Source organism: Camelus ferus, chromosome 6 (genome assembly GCF_009834535.1).
Source record: "Camelus ferus isolate YT-003-E chromosome 6, BCGSAC_Cfer_1.0, whole genome shotgun sequence".
Lineage (NCBI taxonomy): Eukaryota > Metazoa > Chordata > Mammalia > Artiodactyla > Camelidae > Camelus > Camelus ferus.
The window spans coordinates 10,153,928-10,174,141 of record NC_045701.1 but is presented as its reverse complement, the minus strand read 5'-3'; the positions used below and the strand labels follow the sequence as shown (position 1 = coordinate 10,174,141).

General features: G+C 39.8%; 1 protein-coding gene across 3 annotated transcripts in view; it reads left to right on the top strand.

Annotated features, from left to right (window-relative positions):
- The window catches only part of CGNL1 (cingulin like 1), a 144,180-nt gene that overhangs the window by 45,631 nt on the left and 78,335 nt on the right, over positions 1-20,214 (top strand). For 2 of the 3 annotated variants that reach the window (XM_032481100.1, XM_032481097.1), the window contains exons 2-7: positions 5,108-6,709; positions 7,490-7,584; positions 9,085-9,190; positions 14,476-14,577; positions 15,108-15,256; positions 16,664-16,799. In XM_032481100.1, the coding sequence (XP_032336991.1) occupies positions 5,123-6,709; positions 7,490-7,584; positions 9,085-9,190; positions 14,476-14,577; positions 15,108-15,256; positions 16,664-16,799 (2,175 nt within the window). In that variant the 5' untranslated portion in view covers positions 5,108-5,122. The remainder of the gene's footprint in view (positions 1-5,107; positions 6,710-7,489; positions 7,585-9,084; positions 9,191-14,475; positions 14,578-15,107; positions 15,257-16,663; positions 16,800-20,214) is intronic. The other variant, XM_032481099.1, reaches the window with a different exon arrangement.

The following is a 20,214-nucleotide window of genomic DNA, read 5'->3' as shown; positions in this document are numbered from 1 at the left end:
TTGTGGCTCACTTCTTATTTCCTGGAATCAAGCTCAAGACTGCACTGAGGCTCACTAGCTCCCCATCCCTGCTTTAGATGCTCTTTTAAGTGACTTGTATGATCAGATAGAAGTATTCATTCCAAGCAAACGTACACACACACAGATCCTGCCCCATGCCACGTGCTATGCTGGGTACTTGGGCCTGGCTGGTGGTGGCTGCTGTCCTAGGGAGGGAGGGCAAACCATGTGGGAAGGTTTCTCACTGGCTGCATATCCGCAGTGGTCAGGAAGGCCTCTGGAATGGCTGGTCAGTATACTTCCAGGGCTTGGAGGTACCACTGGGAATTAGGGTGGTGAGGCGGGAGGTGTGGCCCGGCACTGGGGCTAATCTCTGGGCTCAGCTGATAACATGTGATGGCCCAGTGAGGGGAAATGTTGCTATCTGGCATACGTTCGTAGTTCTTCCAAGTGCCAAGCTCTTTGTTCTTACTCACAAACACACTCATTGATCTTGCTAACTAAAGCAATTATCAGCATTTAACGGTCTTTCCTCAAAGCATTATTTCCACTCCAAAGCATCACTTTTATTTGCCAAGTGCCACAGTGTTTCATCCTGGGAATTGGTCAGCATTTGCTGCCAAATTATGTAAGCCCTTGGTTAGGCTTAGTCCCCGACTGCACAAGTGTGCCTGTGGAGCGTGGTAGGTTGTCATGTGGCCTGGTGGCTGAAGACAGAGACCAGCTGTCCTTAAATCCATTCACTAATTCAGTGGTTACATCGTGGTTGGGAAGGAAATCCATGTTGGCTTATGACACCAGTGCCCAGCTGAGAAATGTCACTCTGTGAAAATACTGGATTGAGGTCTGTTGTTAAGGAATGTAAATTGTGGATATCTCATGAAATTCACATAGGCGGATTAATTTGCTAACAGGGAGCTAAGAATGTAATAAACCAAGGTGGCCTTACTCAAAGATTGAAATGTAATTAGTGTTGACTGTATGTACTAGCAGCAACTAATAAAAGGACTATAAAATCCTAGAAAAGAATTTTATTAATAGATAATAGAAATATTTTCATAAAAATTCAGAGTCAGCATAAAGGGGATTATGGGTGAATAAAATGATCTCATTTAGTAAATACTATTTTAAAAAAGTATCACAGTGAATAAATTTGTACAGAAACTCTTCTGTTAAAAAATATTTGTTATAAACTTTAGTGAGTACGAACAACACTGGAGATCCAGAATAAAACGTGCTGGTGCTACTCAGAATTGAGGGATTGAGATGCACCTGGACATTTTGGTCTTGGCCTTGGCGCGTTGTTCTGTCTGAGGCGTGTTTGCTGTTCTTGTTCTCAGATTGAAGGGGTTTTACAAATATTACTAGTCTCATCTAGCTAGATAAACTAGATATCTCCTTTACAAAATCTCACTCAGAAAATAGCAAAGGAAGAGAAATTAAGCCTCCAAAGACAAAGAATGACATTAGAGACTTATGGAGGAGAGTCTGACACAGACGGAGGAAGGATAGTTATCGGGGTGATAACATGCTTCAGCCCAAGTGGCCGACAGTGTAGATGTGAGATGGTTTGCCTGCAGAGCGGCGAAGAGGCTCGGAAGGGGAAGGCACCAGTTACTGTGGGGGGCCGGGTGAGGGACCAGTGTCTAGGGAGTTATTTAAGTGCCATGCGGACTGGAGCAGTTAGACCTCCAGACTCTACGCTGGGCCTTGGATCCCTGGCACCCACCTGCCCCTGTCCTCTTCCTCACCCCCACAGTAGACTGGAGGTCTCTTCCCCGAGGGTGCTGAACTGGTATAGTATTGGAAGCCGGTGTGGATGACTAAAAGTGGGAATTGAATTGAGTTCTAGCTGGGACCTCCATGTTCTCCCCCTGCCCTGTCCCGTAGGCCAGCAGCCAGGCCTGTGCAGCCCCAGTAATGGATTGCAGGGTTCTTTTCTTGGGAAATCAAACAACTTCAGGGAGAAAAATATGCCCATAGATACTGAAATATGCGAGTCCCTCAGTGGAAAGCTTGGCACCCCCCCCCCCCGACATTCCCTGAAGCTCACCAGCTAATAACTCTTCTCCATAAATACAGAGCCTCCAATCTACTTTTACTACTTTCCTTTTAAATAAGATCAGGCAGCCCAAGATCTGAGTCACATTAGAAAGGCTTTTAACATGAAAGATAGGGACTGAAACAAAGCAGAAAAGAGAAACCTTGCAGAGGATGGAGATGCTGCAGACAGCAGAGAAAATTTATTTTTTGAAAAAAATAATGGTAAAGAGAGAGAAAAGCTCTTTTCATATCTAAAATGAAAATAGCACCTAAGAAGGAGAAACGGAGAAGAGTAAAGAAATAATGGAAATTACAAATTAAATACTTGAGTTAAAAAAAGTTGAAGATGTATCTCTCAAAAAGTAGAACAAAAAAGATGGAGTTGAGAAGTAAATGAGAAAAGAAACAGGAAAAATTGAAATTTGATCTGAAGGGTTCAGCATTACTAATATATTAGATGCAGACACCAAGAGCGAAATAAAATGGTTCTCTAAACATTATCACAGAAATAACACAAGAACATTTAATAGAACTAAAGTGAATTTCCAAATTGAAGGAATATATTAAATGCTCATATTTTATAAAACTGGCCACTTTAATACAATCCTCACTAGGGAAAATCATTGTGAAATTTCACAACATTGAGCACAAAGTAAAAGTCCTAAAAACTAAGAGGAAAATAAACAAGCCGGGCACAGAAGAAAGGGTATCGTAACAGCACCAGAATTTGTAATAGCATCCCTGGAAACCAGAAGATAATGGAGCTAATACTTTAAAATCTGAGGGAAAATTATTTCAAACCTAGATTCTAAATCCAGCTAGACTATCATTCAAAAGTAAGCATAGAATAAAGACATTTTTCAAAATACAAGGACTCAACATTTTTTCTCCCTTGGACCTTTTCTTCAAAAGTTACTGGAAGTGTGTTCCATCAGACCAATTGGGGAAACTAAGGAGGAAGGCAGGAAACTTGGGAAACAAAATAACACAGTAGGAAGAGAGCGACCGGACCCTAAAGTAAGGGGGTTGGAAGTTTGCACAAGGGAGGTCACCGGGGGGAACAAATCACCAAATTATTTAATATCTTGATCATCTGGAAGTTAATACTGGGAAGCGTCCAACAGACGTGATGTAGCTGATGAAGAAATTTAAGGATAGGTACATAGAAGACAAGTAAAAATAGCAAGTATTACCTCTAGAAAAGTTAAAGCTTTGGAAGAAAGGATAGATGACCAGTGTCTACAATTTGGCTCTTTAATGACCAATATTTATAGAATCATAATAATGTAAACACAGTTGGCTCCTGTTTTATTATTGGGAAGCTGGCAGAATGAGGAATTCACCTGTATGTGTGGGTCACCTACCATATGAAAAAAAATAAATGACTGCATTGCAGCTAAGTGTATTACTTAGTGACATGGAGGTAAGCACTCTTGTATAAACAGCTACATTTGCAGTTGGTTTCCTCTGAGGAATGTGATCCAGACTGGAAAGGGGAGCTGGAGAGTACAGGTTTTCATTCTATCTTGTTTAACTTTGATAAAAAATTAAATTATTTTAAAATGTTATACAGTTCTGGTATATGTGATGCTGGATCAGCTGTCTTATAATCATAAAGTCTAATCATAAAGTCTAATACATACTAAAGGTAAATGAGTGGAAAAAATAGAAGAGGTGTTCTTCAAAAATATCCTGGCATCCATTCCAGCTCTGGACTTTCTACCTCTGGGTGAAAAATCTCCTCTGAAGTTGCTATTTTGGGAATATAATTTTTGGAATATAATTAAAGAATGAAAATAAACAAATGAAGCATGCAAGTCAAGAAATTGGAAACATAACCGAATAAAGGAAAGCAGAAGGAAATGATAATGATGAAACTAGAACTCAATAAATTGGAAAATGAAAAAAGAGGAAATGATAACTCTAAGAACTAGTTCTCTAGGGGAACAACAATTTTAAAGGGTATATAGATGTATATTTTACCTGCATAATTAAGAAGTGAAGAAAGTACAAATAAAACTAAATAATGAGAAATGGAGAGGAGAGGGAATGCAAAACTCTGCAAATAAATTCAAAAATGTGGATGAAGTAGATGCTTTTCTTGGACAGTATGCTACCAGATGGACTCCAGAATAGAAAGAAAACTCAAAAAGGCCACTAACAGGGAAAGAAATGAGACAGCTGTTTTCTGTGACCAGTTGTTTCTGCGTTTCCATGGCTGGCAGAGTCTTTCAGAGTGACAGAGGTGAATTTCTGGTGAGAACCTCAATGAGGGCTGGGTCTCCTGCCTGGTGATCGGAGAGCAGTCTCTGACAGGGGTGGCCACACACCAGAAAGGTGGAGGCAGTGGTTCTTGGCATTCGGACCCATCACAAGGTAAAGAGCCCAGAGTCTACAGTTTTTTTTAAATAACATTCTTCAGATCCTTATGTTACTTGGACTTTTTGGATTAAAAAAAGTTAGAAAATTATTTTTTATCATTTATACTCATTGTTGGTCTCACATACAGCTGATTCCTTAAAGTAAAAATGTTTTAAACAGTACAGCCAAATAAATGATGATAAAGATTTCAAAGCAAGGTTGTGCATAAAGAAAAGGACTGTTTTGACAGGAAAATTAGGAGTATAAAAAAAAAGAAAAATGGTGAGCTTCAGAACGCCTTAGCTCTTAATTATTTTCATGGAAAAGTACCCTGGTCTCAGATGCTGGTAACTGGAACATCCGATTGGTTAAAAATAAATAGCATAAAGTGTGAGGAAACCAGCTAAGGAAAAAAAAAGGTAACCAGCACAGCCCGTCAGCTAGAAACAATAATTAAGCTCTGCCAGGTCATCTCACCAGCCATCCACCCTAAGGCCGGAGTTCAAGCCCAGTGTTGACAAACACCGCGGTCACGTGTGCCCACGGGCATCCAGAAAGGCCTGCTGGGACAAGCATTTGGTTCTGTAGTGTCCTTGGTGTTTCAAGTGTTTTGTTTTCCTTGAACTTTGAAGTTTTCCCGCATCATTTAAACAGGTGTAATTCTAACTTAATGTCCTCTTTTTACTCCATCTTTCTCTGGTAGCGTGCACAGTGAACCATGGAGCTGTATTTCGAGGAATATCAGCATGTGCAGCAGGAGTACGGTGTCCATCTGAGACTCGCAAGTGACGAAACCAAAAAATCCAGGAATTCCCAGCCTTCTAAGGCAGGCTCCTACGGTGTCAGTATTCGGGTACAGGGGATTGATGGTCACCCCTACATAGTTCTCAATAATACAGAGCGGTGTCTGGCAGGTCCATCTTTTTCTGAAAACGGGCCATCATTTCCACCTCCAGTGATGAATACCCCGCCTCTCCATTCCAGCAACGGGTCTGTGCTAGAGGAGAACAGTGCAGAAGAACTGGAGCTCCCAGAAAACCCATATGCCCAACCCAGCCCAGTAAGAAACCTGAAACAAGCCCCTCTCTTTGAGGGCAAGAATGGAGTTCTAGAACGCAAAGCAGAGCCAATGAAGCCATCTCCCGTGCTGAACTTTCAGAAGCATCCAGAGCTTTTACAGCCCTACGATCCCGAAAAGAATGAGTTAAACTTACAAAATCACCAGGCTCCTGAGAGTAATTGGCTAAAAACGTTAACAGAAGACGGTACCAACAATAAAAAGGCCTGGATTTACTCACCCAAACCTAGTCATTCCCAGCCTACCAGCCCTCCTTTGGAAGACGGGGCGAAATCCAGCACGACGGCCATTCGACTATGCAGCTCCGTTATCATTGACGACCCCAAAAAGCAGACGTCCGTGTGCGTGAATGTTCAGAGCTGCAGTAAGGAAGGGCTGGCAGAGGACGCCCTTTCCCCTAGTGGGAGACCCCTACCTGCCCTCAGCCTGCACGCCCACCCCGAAGCCAAGAAAATCAGGCCCGATGTACTTCCCTTCCGGCGCCAGGACTCAGCTGGACCCGTCCTGGACGGAGCTCGGTCTCGGAGATCCTCCTCGTCGTCCACCACGCCCACTTCAGCCAACTCTTTGTACAGATTTTTACTCGACGACCAAGAATGTGCCATCCACGCCGAAAACGTGAACCGTCATGAAAACAGAAGATACATCCCCTTCTTGCCTGGAACTGGGCGGGATATTGATACGGGATCGATTCCTGGCGTGGATCAGTTAATTGAAAAATTTGACCAGAAACCTGGGCTGCAGAGAAGAGGCAGGTCCGGGAAGCGAAACAGAATCAACCCCGAAGACAGGAAGAGGTCTCGAAGCGTGGATAGTGCCTTTCCTTTCGGTCTCCAGGGGAACTCGGAGTACCTGAATGAGTTTAGCAGGAACCTGGGCAAGTCCAGCGAGCACCTGCTGCGGCCGTCACAGGTGTGCCCGCAGAGGGCGCAGGTGCAGGAGCACCGCGGGAGGCAGGGCGCGGGCCGCGCCTTCGCCAGGCTGCAGGGAGCCCAGCCCAGGCCGCCGCAGCCCCCGCAGAACAAAGATGGGGAAGTTCCGGAAAACAGAGGTGGTCCGGAAAATCCGACTGTGCGCCCATCTTCCCTCCCAGCACAGGCTAAGGAGGAGGAAATCAAAACGGCCACAGCTACGTTGATGCTACAGAATCGGGCACCAGCAACTTCCCCTGATTCTGGTACCAAGCGGATTTATGTGAAGACATTTACTTCCACCTCCAATACTCAGGTAATACTGGTGGGAGTCTTTTTGTTCCTTCTAAATGATCTACATCCTGGCTGTAGGAATACATATCCTCCATCCTGAATCAGTAATTGCACCATATATATATATATATATATATAATTTTTTTTAAAGAGTTTTCCCGTAGATTATGATCTACTGACAGTCGTTTGGTTTTCTGAATTAATTCAACTACTGCTGGATTCCTGTTCTTGTTCTTGTCTGTAAAGTAACTTGTCAAACCCTTAAGAAGGCTTGATTTTTCTTTTCATGTATGTGTAAAATCTGTATGCAGAGTTTGTTTCGAAAAACAAGAGACTCCATGCTTCGGTTTGTTTAGATATGTTTATTTTCCTCTTGATACAGAGTGACTGGGTTAATTTCTGTCCTGAGAAATTAGGTTAATCCTCATTCAGGTTTATCCTGAAGTGATGGAATTCATTTAAGTGGTACATTTAGTGTTTTGGTATTTACAATAAAAAAAAATGATAATGATAAAAATGATAATAAGGTTGGTAAGTGCCTATCACTATTTGTTATGTATTATGAGATTGCACCAACGTGAAGGCAGGTACTATTTACAGGCCAGAACATAGGTGAGGAAAAGTTAAGTAACATGCCCAAGGTTACAGTTCTCCTAAGTGGTAGAACCAGTTGTAATGAACATCCTTACCTGAGGGATCGTTTTTGGAAAGTAGGAATGTGTTTGGAAGTTTCTGCTCTGGGGTTTTTGTCTTCTTCCTGGAAACATCATCTGGTGATCTAATAACAGACATTGTGTTCCAGGCCACGCCGGATCTGTTAAAGGGCCAGCAAGAGCTCACTCAACAAACCAATGAGGAGACGGCCAAGCAGATACTTTACAATTACCTCAAAGAAGGGTTAGTGATTTTCCTTAAAGGAGCAAAGTATTGTCCTTTCTGGTGGGCCTCTTAATTTTTTTCTGAGACCTTGTGTTTGCCCTCCCGTCCTGCCCTGTGTGAGCCATTTGCGGGTTAGGACTCAATTGCCAGAGTTTTCACAACAGCTTTTACGTCTTCGATGGAGGGGCTGATGAGCAGAGGGAGGGAGGGGAGAGAAGAACGTCATACTTTAAAAGTTAAAAATGAATCTGTTTTAAAAATGACTCTTAACTGTTTCAGAAACAAATTCAAAGATAGGGAAGAATGTCTACTATGCAGTTTTGAATTCAGTCTGCTATCACCTTGAGTTCGTCTTGATGCACATGGGGGTAATCAGTCGTCCCTCATTGAAGTTGCAAATAGAAACACCTCCTCCCCTCCCCAGAGTTGACTTTGGCTGGGAGCCCCGGCTTCCATTATTTTTAAAGCATGTATGAGTCATTGAAAATCAGTGCTTTCCACTTACTTATCTGGAAGGCTGAGTTTAAATAATCTGGTTTTCAGTCCATGCTTAGATACCAACTAAGCTGGAATTCTAGGCCAGGAATTTGATGTTTCTGTTTCAATTCTCTCATTAGATATGATTAAAAAGAAAAAAATCTTTGTACTCTAACGTGACTGAAAGTCACTTGGCAGATACTTGGTATTAAAACACTTCATAGTTTTGTGTTGTGTCTTACAATTTTCTGTCAGTAATACAGAGCTGATAGAACAGTTCAAAATATAAGATAGAGGCTCTTTTGAGGAAACAAAAAGGAAATAGATTCTTCAAGCTAAGAACTAGTTATTAGTATCTTTCTGTGAAGGGTTTTACTATGTTAAGATGAAGGCAGAAGAACTTTTAACATTTAAAATTCTCCCTCTACATTCTTTTATATTTTTGGTCCATGATTTATTGAGAGACTGGTGAGACACACTTCAGTGGGAGGTATGTATTTAAGGAAACTTAAATTTCCTAAGTGCCAGGTATGTGTGATAGAGTGGTAGCCGTTAATGGAGCTTGATCTGACCATCACCTGTGACAGTCTAGACAAAGGGTTACCATGTTGACAACCTTGGCTTGGGGGATTTATTGTTTCCAACATAGACTAAAACAAGTTAAGATCACTGGATCATCCCTTGTGTGACACTCGTCCAAGAAAAATTCCTTATTGGAGTGAATCTAAGTCGTTTGAATCAAGCAAGCAACAAATGACTAATTTTCACCAGATGTCTTCTCCACGCTTATTTAGAATGTTGTTGTGTCTCTGTCGCATGTTTGGAAATGGGAACCCCTCTCACAAATCAAATGGTAACACAGAACAATTTATTGGGAGAAAAATACACCATCCATCCTACTCTCCTCTCACTAGTTGTGTCCACAGCCTTAATTAATTCATGTCTCTTATAATTTATTTTCTTAAAGGGCTTGCTGTTTGTGTTCTAAGACCAATGGTTGTGCCTTCCCTGTTTTATTTTTTTCTGTTGCCTCTTTTCTAGAAGCACCGATAATGATGATGCTACTAAGAGGAAAGTCAACCTGGTCTTCGAGAAAATCCAGACTTTGAAGTCTCGAGCAGCCGGGAGCACACAAGGAAATAATCAAGTGAGTCGCAGCTTTGTGTTTTGTAGCAGGCATTTCACACAAAACGTGGCAAACAGATTGCTTTCTTCAGTCTGTATGTTTGGTCACAGCAATTAAGGGGGAGTTTCCCTGAGTAGTGAGCAGAACCGATGATGGAAGAGCACGTTTTACATATTACTAATTTGCACCCTGCCTTTTTTTCCAGAAAGGTTTTAATAAGTTTTATTTTAAAAAAACTCTCTAAAATAGAATGGGATGAGACAAGTAGGTGGTGAAATTTAGAAAGGCAAAAGAATAGGAGGAGTGAAATGAAGCAACGGTGGGGAACCCGAGCATAATCATAGGCAGATTCGGAAGGTAAGTGTGAACGGGCTTGGACCCAAGCTCTCAAACTTCACAGAGTAAGAAATTAGAGAGTCAGAGAGGAGCATACAAAGAGAGGCTGGTGGAGCCGACCAGCATGGGCGGAACGGAAAGGAAGGAGTGGCGTGGTGCCAAGTTCTTTTTAAAAAAAAAAAAAACTGCCTGCTTAATGTTTTATGCTGAATTTGAGTTGAGACTTGGAGATTTTTTTTGTTAAAGAAGGAGTCATCTCCTATTTGCTAGACATCCTTGGTGCCCTGAAAGGAAGCATTATTGAAGGGGAACGACTAAAGTCTTGTTCCTCAATCCTGTACCAGCTTGAATTGGGATCCGTTTCTTGCTTAGGCATCTTCCCTGTCCCCTTCTGGGAAAAGTTCTGCCCTGGGAGGAAGGAGATCCCAGATGCAGATAACAGGGAATTTGTCTATAGCTTCTTTTTTAACTTTGGAGGTATCTGAATAAAGGGTATTTTTAGGCATCAGCTATCCTTTTTTCTCTACTGTTCAGTATTCCTCTTGTGCTCAGCTGACCCACGATGCTGCTCTGGCATCAAATAAAACCATTTAGTTATCCATATGTATAACATTAAAATATATAGTTATATATAGGTATATTTTAAATATTTTGTATTTATTTTTATAAATAAAATATATATATAAATATTTTATGTATTAATCTAAACATACTATGTATTAATCTAAACATATACACACGATTCCCACTGAGAAGTCTTTAAATTATACACCTTGTGTAATTATAGGCAAGCTTCAGGAGCTCTACACAGTTTTTAAAATTAGGTTAGGGTTTTTTTTTTTTGGCTAAATCCAAATGATCACCATGACTCCTGCTTTTCATTTGCCTGCATATTCTCTTGGAGAATGCATCCTTCAGTCTTGATGTTAAGATTGTCACTGTGGTCCCAGACTAGGGGTATCCAGTCCAGACTAGGGAAGTCAGGGTAGCCTTTCTGGAGTTGATAACACTCATGATGTCTCAAAAGATGATAGGGTTCTCCCAGAGAAGGGAAGGCAGAACGTTCTAGGTAGAGGGAACAGCACAAACAAATATGAACTATAAAGAGGTGTGTTTGCCACGTCTAGGGGACTGGAGGTAATTTAGTGTGGCTGGAAGAGAGCCAGAGTGTGGGGACCAGATAGGAAGCACCTTGTATATCCCATCAGTTTCTATTTCAGGCTGAAGGTGATGGGCTACCACTGATGGGCTTTCAACAGCAATAAATAGTGTCGTATTCATAAAAATTCATTCCTTTGCAGCTTTTGGAGAGAGGTAAGATTAGAGGAGGGGAGACAAATTAAGAAGCTATTGCTTCTTAATCAAAAGAGAGATAATGGAAAGATGGACTTAAGCTCTTAGACTTCTGGCTCTGATCACAGTGCCGTGACTGCTTAATTGCCCACTCCTCTTTTCTCCCATTTTGTGAATCTGATTATTTGCTGGCAAAGGTTTTGGAATTTTTTATTTTGGTGTCAGTTAAGTGATTTCCTGCAAGAAGACCCTTCCTTCTGGGCTAAAAGCATATGGGAATGCAGTGAAGCAGGCAGTTTTTGTTTGGGAAAGAACAATCTACAATTTCCCTCACTGGGTTAGATTTATATTTCTAAAGTAGGTTGTTCTCATTTTGCCTTAGACTATTGAAAGTCCTATTTTTGTTGACTGTTGATTTCTGGTCTATTTCATAGGAGTAGATGAGGAAGTACCTCATTCTAAGTTCATGCATGACTCACACTTGGATTCAAGTGCATGAGAGCCAGGACACTGCCTTTTTTTTTTTTCACATTAGCTGCATTTTATTCCAGCCTACATAAACCCATAGAAACTTTGTTTTCCTTTACTTTCTTTCCCACACCCCATGTTTTTTTTTTTTTTCCAGTGCAGAATGAAGTGTTTTATTTGTGTTTCTTTTTAACATTTTTTATTGAGTTATAGCCATTTTACAATGTTGTGTCAAATTCCAGTGTAGAGCACAATTTTTCAGTTATACATGAACATACATGTATTCATTGTCACATTTTTTTTCTCTGTGAGCTACCACAAGATCTTGTATATATTTCCCTGTGCTATACAGTATAATCTTGTTTATCTAGTCTACATTTTGAAATCCCAGTCTGTCCCTTCCCACCCCCTCCCCCTTGGCAACCACAAGTTTGTATTCTATGTCTATGAGTCTGTTTCTGTTTTGTATTTTTTTTTTTTTAGATACCACATATGAGTGATCTCATATGGTATTTTTCTTTCTCTTTCTGGCTTACTTCATTTGGATGTTCCTGGGGAATGTCATTCTATGTTGCTGCAAATGGTGTTATGTTGTCGGTTTTTATGGCTGAATAGTATTCCATTGTATAAGTATACCACATCTGTTGATGGACATTTAGGCTGTTTCCATGTCTTGGCTATTGTAAATAGTGCTGCTATGAACATTGGGGTGCAGGTGTCATTTTGAAGTAGGGTTCCTTCTGGATATATGCCCAGGAGCGGGATTCCTAGGTCATATGGTAAGCCTATTCCTAGTCTTTTGAGGAATCTCCATGCTGTTTTCCACAGTGGCTGCACCAAACTGCATTCCTACCAGCAGTGTAGGAGGGTTTCCTTTTCTCCACAGCCTCTCCAGCATTTGTCATTTGTGGACTTTTGAATGATGGCCATTCTGACTAGTGTGAGGTGATACCTCATTGTAGTTTTGATTTGCATTTCTCTGATAATTAGTGATACTGAGCATTTTTTCATGTGCCTATTGATCATTTGTATGTCTTCATTGGAGAATTGCTTGTTTAGGTCTTTGCCCATTTTTGGATTGGGTTGATTTTTTTCTTACTAAGTCTTATGAGCTGCTTATATATTCTGGAGATCAAGCCTTTGTCAGTTTCATCTGCAAAAATTTTCTCCCATTCTGTTTTACTTACGGTTTCCTTTTTTTTTTTTTTTTTAAATAATTTTTTTTTGGCCGGGGGAGGGGATTTGGTTTGTTTCTTTGTTTATTTATTTATTTATTTATTTTTAATGGATATACTGGGGATTGAACCCAGGACTTCATGCATGCTAAGCATGCACTCTACCACTTGAGCTATACCCTCCCCTTCCCTTTTCTCTATTCTTATTTTTTTATTGAAGTATAGTTGATTTACAATGTTAATTTCAGGTGTACAGCAAAGCAATTCAATTATACATATACATACATATATTTTCAGATTCTTTCCATTACAACTTATTGTAAGAAATTGAACATAGTTCCCTTTGCTATATAGTAGGTCCTTGTTATTTACCTATTTTATGTATAGTAATATGTATCTGTTAATCCCAAACTCCTAATCTATCCCTTCCTCCCCTTCCCCACTGGTAACCACAGTTTGTTTTCTGTGTCTGTGAGTCTATTTGTGGTTAAGACACTGCTTTTTCTAGTTTTGATTCTGCCTATCTTTACCCCTCCCCTATTTGTAGTTTTCTAACAATGTTACTGTGGGATTTTAAGCCAAACCCTTTTGAGAGTGTCATCTTGTTGTTAAATCCATAGGGGGAAAAGTGAGATCCTATTAATATTCAATCAGGCTCCTCTCCCCGTTATGGAAATGTAACACCTAAAAGAAGACAGTCAGTTTAGCCAACATACTTGTATTTACTACTTGCGTGTTGCATATAAGTATATGCAGAAAGTGAGGTGTAAAAATCTCACTGGCAGTTAGCAGGGTAATCATCCCCAATGCTGTGAAAATTCTGTAACAGATGTATGTACAAAGGGCCTTGGGAACACAGACATGGGCTTTGTGTATGACTTCACACAAAAGATGAGTCTTCAACAAATACTGATACTTACCTTTTTAAGCTGTTTTTATTGGGGTATAACTTACATAGTATAAATTGCACAAGTCTTACTGTATAGTTCATTGAAGTTTTAACAGGTATGTACCCATACAGCCACCACCCAGATCAAGAAAACACACCCATCACCCCAGAAGGTTTTCTTGTGTCCCTTCCAAATCAATCACATCCCTTCCCTTCTGCAGTAATCACATTGTGACTTCTGTCTCATAAATTAACTTGACTTTTCTTGAGTTTTATCTAAATAAAATTTTGCGATATTTACTCTTTTACGTCTGGCTTCATTTCTTAAACATTATGTCAGCAAGATTCATTAATGTTGCATTTATCAGAAGCTCCTTTTTACTGAAGTTTTCCATTGGATGAATCCACCATAGTATACACTCTTGATGGATATTTCCAGTATTTGGCTATTATAAGTAAAGCTTCCATGGACCTTCTTGTACATTTTTTTTTTTTTGATAAATACTATTCACTCATTTGGGTATATACCTAGATGTCAAATTACTGTGTCGTAAAGTAGGCATATGTTTAGCTTTTAAGTACTGCCAGAAGCTTTTACAGAACGGTTGAAACCGTCTATGCTCCCACCAGTAATATGTGCCAGTTCTAGTAGTTTTATCCTTTCTAGCACTTAGACACTCCGTTTGGTTCCATTGGTCTACTTGTTTCTTCTTGTGCTAATACCATACAGTTTTAATTACTGTAACTTTATAGTAAGCCTTGAAATCCGGTAATGCACATCCTCCAACTTCTTTCTTCAAGATTGTCTTGGCTGTTTTAGGTCTTCTGCCTTTCCATATAAACATTAGACTTACTTGTCAGTTTCCATCAAAAAATGTTGTAGTTGTACTGGACCAGTGTTGAGATATCTGATGAAATAATTCCTGTAACTGGGATAAGTGCTATAAAGTAAAGTTCACGGGACCTCCAAGGCTGGCATGATTAACTCTGCCTGTGAAATCACAGAAGGGTCTCTGTAGGGGTTTACATTTGAATTGGATCGTAAGATGTTTAGTGTTACTGCTCTGATTATATTTTTGGGGAAAGAGAATTGAAATAAAGCATCTTGAACATTTAAATTAGGGTATCTTTTCAATTAATCGTAGGCTTCTAATTCTTCATCTGAAGTCAAAGATCTCTTGGAACAGAAAAACAAGTTGATGACAGAAGTGGCTGAACTTCAGAGACAGCTTCAATTGGAAGTCAAGGTATCAGATTTTTTCCTTAATGCCCCTTTTTTTTTTCATTTCTATTTTGCTTGATAAAGAATATTTTAAGCACCTTGGGATGCTCAAGTGAAGTGAAAATAAGATTTTTTTTTTTTCCCCGAAAGTAACATTACTCCCAGCACTGAGTACATTCCTGTATATTTAGTTTCTGCTGTCCAAAGAACTTATTTTTAAGTAACCAAAGCATACACAGACTGTTGGCTTTGACATACTAATAGAAACACTGTTGGATTCAGGCAGCCTGATCAGAAACTAAATGTGTATGAAACATCTGGATTAAGTAATAGTAATAGCAGAATGTGATCTAGCTGTGTTGGTGTTTACAGTTCACTAAGTGTTCGGTGTTCTTTCTAGTTATGAACTCCTATGCCTTAATTACATAGTTCTGTTAAATTGTTTAATAATATAAGTGCAGGGACATAGAGTCCATCATAGATTAGAAGGAGGCTTCCGTGGGGTAACTTTAATGTACAGTGGAGGTACTTTAAAATCATGCATATTCATATTAGAATCAACAGAATATCAAAGAGGAGAGAGAGAGAATGAAAGCAAACTTAGAAGCGCTCCAAAGCCAACATGACAGTCAGGTGGAAGAGAACGCTGAGCTGCAGCGACGACTGGAGGAGAGTGAAGGGGAGCTGCGGAGACACCTGGAGGAGTAAGTTCGAGCCCAGACATGCCCTGCCTGGGTTCCTGTGCCCAGGGAGCCAGAACCTTTTTGTCCATTTAATACTACCCAACCTTCCACCTATTTATAGGGGCTGCAGACCCTTCCTTTTCTCTTATTCTCATAAAATTGTAGACCTGGTGGCATGTGTAGACTGGTAAGCAGAAGGGTTAACAATCTAAAAATTCTCTGTACACCTTAAAAGATGTTTTGTAAGGTTGCAGCCCTTAGAGTGGATCTCACAGCAGGTGGGTGAGAAGCAGGGAGTACCGAGTGGTGATATCTAAAGACAGATTTCAAGGAGCCTGGGTGCAGTCTTCAGACAGCACTTGTCACATGACCTCCACAGTCTCCCAGGGTCTGGGTTTTGTCTTGCGTGGTGCTGGTCATTGTGACTAGTGCTTATACTTCTTTTGATTCTGCAGAGAAAAAGTCAAGCCCGAGATGGCCCTGCCACTGTGTTGTATTAAAATCTGTGACAAAAGGATTTGAAATCAAAGTCTGAAAATGAACAGTGCTATGAAGCCCGGTGGCCATGGCAGACACCTTAAGTGAAAGGTTAAGCAGGAGTGAAATCTAAAGGGAAATTCAAGAAAAGTACGACATTATGTAATAAAAGCATTTGATTATCTTTGCCATTTTGATGGTGTAGTGTTTGCAATTAAGACGTTCTTAGAGGTTAATTTCAGAAAAGAAGTTGGTAAGAAACAAAATTTAGAGTGCTGTAAAGATTTTACAAAATAAAAAGGTAGAATAGTTGTGAGTTTGATTTAGAGTAGAGATTGGCAAACTTTTCCTGTTAGGTAGTAAATGCTTTAGGATTTATGGGCCATATGGTCTTTGTTGGAACTGTTCAGTTCCACCATTGTATTGTGCAAACGACCATAAGCAATACATAAATGAATGAGCATGGCTGTGTTCCAATAAAACTTTATTTATAAAAGCAGGCAGTCGGCCAGACTGGCCCATGGGCCATAATTTGCTGACTCTTCTGATCTAGAGTACTAGGGGTGGGGTCGGGGGGTAGGGTGTGGGGTGGTTTTAGTGAAAACATTTATCAAAAAAGTTGTGCTCTTTTTGCTGATTCCTTATTCTCTGTGTTTAAATGCTAGTACCTTTTGGTCTCCTTTTAGGGAGGAAATGTCACAGTGTAACCTTTCCCATTACATTGGTTTCAGTTCTCACTTTGTCTTGTTGCACAAATTAGACTGTAGACATGAGTTCTTACCAGTGGCTTTCTGATTTGTGATTTTTTTTTTGTTAAGTGCAGAGCAGAGAATGGGAGGCTCCTTGGGGATTTAGATGGCTCTGCTTGACCATCTAAAGGTCTGAAAGCAGACTGGATGAAAATAAGCAGAGCCCAGTAGAATCTCTCTGATGGGCTTCCTTCCTTGCCAGGCTGTTCCAGGTGAAGATGGAACGGGAACAGCACCAGACGGAGATCAGGGATCTCCAGGACCAGCTCTCAGAAATGCATGATGAATTGGACAGTGCTAAGCGATCTGAAGACAGGGAGAAGGGGGCTCTGATTGAGGTAAGTGGGGCGGTGGGGTCAGGTGCCTGGAGAGGATGGGATGGGTAGGGGAACTGGGAGCCATAGTCTGTTGTGTGCATTTGTTTTACCTGTGTCTATGATTGTATTCTGTAAGAGCATCATATGCAATAGTTTTTGTTACTATTTTTTTTGATTGAAATATAGTCAGTTTACAATGTTGTGTTAACTTCTAGTGTATGTCATATTCAGCTATATATATATATATATATATATATATATATGTACACACACATCCCTTGTCATACTCATTTTCATTGTAGGCTATTAAAAGGTAGTGAATATAGTTCCCTGTGCTATACAGTAGGACCTTATTTTTTACCTTTTTTATGTATAGTAGTTACTATCTGCAAATCCCAAACTCCCACTTTATCTCTCCACCCCACCCCCCTTTTACCCACTGGTAACTGTAAGTTTGTTTTCTTTCTGTGAATCTGTTTCTGTTTTGTAAATAAGTTCACCTCTGTCATTTTTCAAGATTCCACATATAAGTGCCATCATTTGGTATTTTTCTTTCTCTTTCTGGGTTACTTCACTTAGTACAGCAGTTTCTAGGTCCATCCATGTTGCTGTAAGTGGTATTATTTTATTCTTTTTAATGGCTGAGTAGTTTTCTGTTGTGTATATATATACCACACTTATGCAGTAGTTTTAAAATGTTGTCTTAGGAAAATTTTCAACCACACAGAAAAGTAGAAAGAATAATGCATTAACTCCCACAGAGTCCCAATTCGTATCCAACAGTTGTCAACATGTTGCCACATACACTTTGTTTTTTCTTTTGTCCATTCATTCATCTTTTTTTTTCCATCCATCTGTCTATTCCTCTTTGCTGAACCATTTCAGAGTGAATTACAGATAACACTGTGTCTCACCCCTAAATTCTTCAGCATGCATTTGAAAAATTAGGGAATTTTCTTGCAACCACAATACTATTATCACATCTAAGAAATTAATTTCTGTAGTATATAGAAATACTCGTCCTTATTCAGAATTTGCCAGTTGTCCCTGAGGTATATTTTATAGTTGTTTCTCTCTCAAGCCAGAATCCAATCAAGAATCCCACATTGCTTTCATTAGTAACACTCTCAGAGTTCATTTATTTTAATATAACCTCCCTTCTTCCTCCATCCCCTACTCCCTGCTCTTTTCCTCCTATCCCACTGATCTTATGAAGAGACCAGATCAGACCCAGTGTGCCACATTCTTGATTTTCTGATTGTTTCCTTATGGTGTCCATTTACTTGTTCTGCCATTCCCTGTATTTCTAGTAAATTTGAGTTTAGAGCTAAATGCTAATAGAGTCAGCTTAAACTTTGAGCAAAAATACTTTGTAAGTAATGCTATTTATGGAAAAACATTTTAAAGTCATTAATATTATGTGAATGCTCCTACAGCACTTTTCACAGGTTACGTTTGTTTTTGTTTGTTTAAAGATCCCATAAGACAGTAAGTTCCAGGAGGGTAAGGTTGGTAATGGTTGACTCAGCACCATATCCTTGGCAGCTATTCCAGTGCCTGGGACGTACAGCCCTCAGGAAATATTTGATGGCTGTATGATGCAGTATGAGTGAGTGAGTGAGTGAGTGAATCTACCTGTAGTATACATAGGCTGCCCATCTGGGTTCTACCCACTATCAGTCTGTCCCCTATTGAGTATTATTATCAATCTATGATTCAGTGGATAAGGTTGACTCCTTCTTCTGCATTCCTTTGTTCATTATTATGGGTTTTTTCAGAGGCAGTTATTATCTCTTCTCTGAGTTAAATTACCATCCTGTTGAGGTGTTAGATACATACATGTGACATGACTGGAGAGCAAGAATAGGTATTGAACGTCTACATTCTTTTTTTGGGAATGAGTCTCATTGAGAATCAGAAATGGACAGAACTGCACCCATTTAGATGTTTTGATATTTGCAGTAACATCATCACCTGTATTTTGGGCATAATTTTGAAATTTAGTTCCTTGTAAGCTTCAGTTTGTAGGAACAGCCCAACAAATAAAAGATACACAATGTAGAGCAAAGCCAAACAAACAAACCGAGCGCTCATGAGAAAATAAAGGTGACTTGTTAGTATTTAACTTTCACTTCCAGCTGCTTTTCCTCCAAGGGCTTGGGTCTTGTCTTTGTGCCTTTCTTGGGGTTAAAAGCTGCAGTCTGGTAAGTCCCTGGAGCTCCCTGTGTCTCAGCAGTCAGCGGTTTTCTCACCCTCTTCCTTGTTTAGTTTTGAAGTGAGTCCTCAGGAAGGATTTTTGTTCCTGGTCTTTAGCCTCTCTCTTCCCCAGGACTTGGCAGGGCGGGGAGGGGAGCGGAGTGTTTGTGGCCCCGTGGCAGAGGTCTTCCTATTTTTTTTTAATTTGCAGGGAGGGAGGTAACTAGGTTTGTTTATTTATTATTAATTTTTTTAATGGAGGTACTAGGGATTGAACCTGGGACCTCATGCATGCTAAGCATGCTCTCTACCACTGAGCTATACCCTCCCCCCACCCCTCAGTGGTCTTCTCATGGATTCATTTTCACATGGGCAGAGGGGGTCATTTTCTCTCCCTCCCACATGACCATCTCTTTGTCTCTGTTTAGACCTCTTTCTCCTGAGAAAGCCTCAGGTCTGCTTCTTCCCACCTGGTATTTCTCTTTTTACCCAATGATTCTTTAAAAATCACTGCATTTGTGGGTTTGGTTGTTTTTTTTTGCTTGTTTTTTTTTTTTTTGCTTTTCTTGGCTCCGTGGTTTTCTCTGGGCTCAGGATTACAAAGACATGGTACATTAGGACAGAGCTTTGAAAATAAGTCTATTTATCACTGAAGTGTTATGAAACTCACATAAAATGAAATTTTAAAATGGAGGGTAGTGGTGAAAACACACATATTTTCCTAACACCTTAATAGCTGTTTTTATTTCTGCATTTTCTATTTCCTTCCCTATTTGTTGATAGGTTTCATCTATAATGTAGGTGCAACTATAGTGTCTCTACAGTTTTGATACCAGTTTTTAAAAGTTAGTATGTCAGAAACATTTTTCCTTATTATAATAGTCTTCATACTTCATTTTTAAGGAGATAATCTACAATATACTTAATCATCCTCCTGTATTTAAGTTTTTTTTTTGATTATGAAAAAAGATGGTGAATATTTTTTATATGTATCCTTTTACTTCTTTAGAAAAATTTCCTAAGGGTAGAAATGATGTCACTGAGCAGGTTATGGCTTTCAATAAAAATGTAGCTTCATAAACACATTTAAATAGAAGGTAAGACTTTGCCATAGTCTGTGATTCCTTGTGTGGACTATTCACTGATTCTAAAAGGGAAAGGTACTACCTTAGCTGTTAGGAAGCCTCTAAAGTTGTTGTATTTTCCCAGTAACTAAAACCTAAATTGTTAGTTGTCCTTT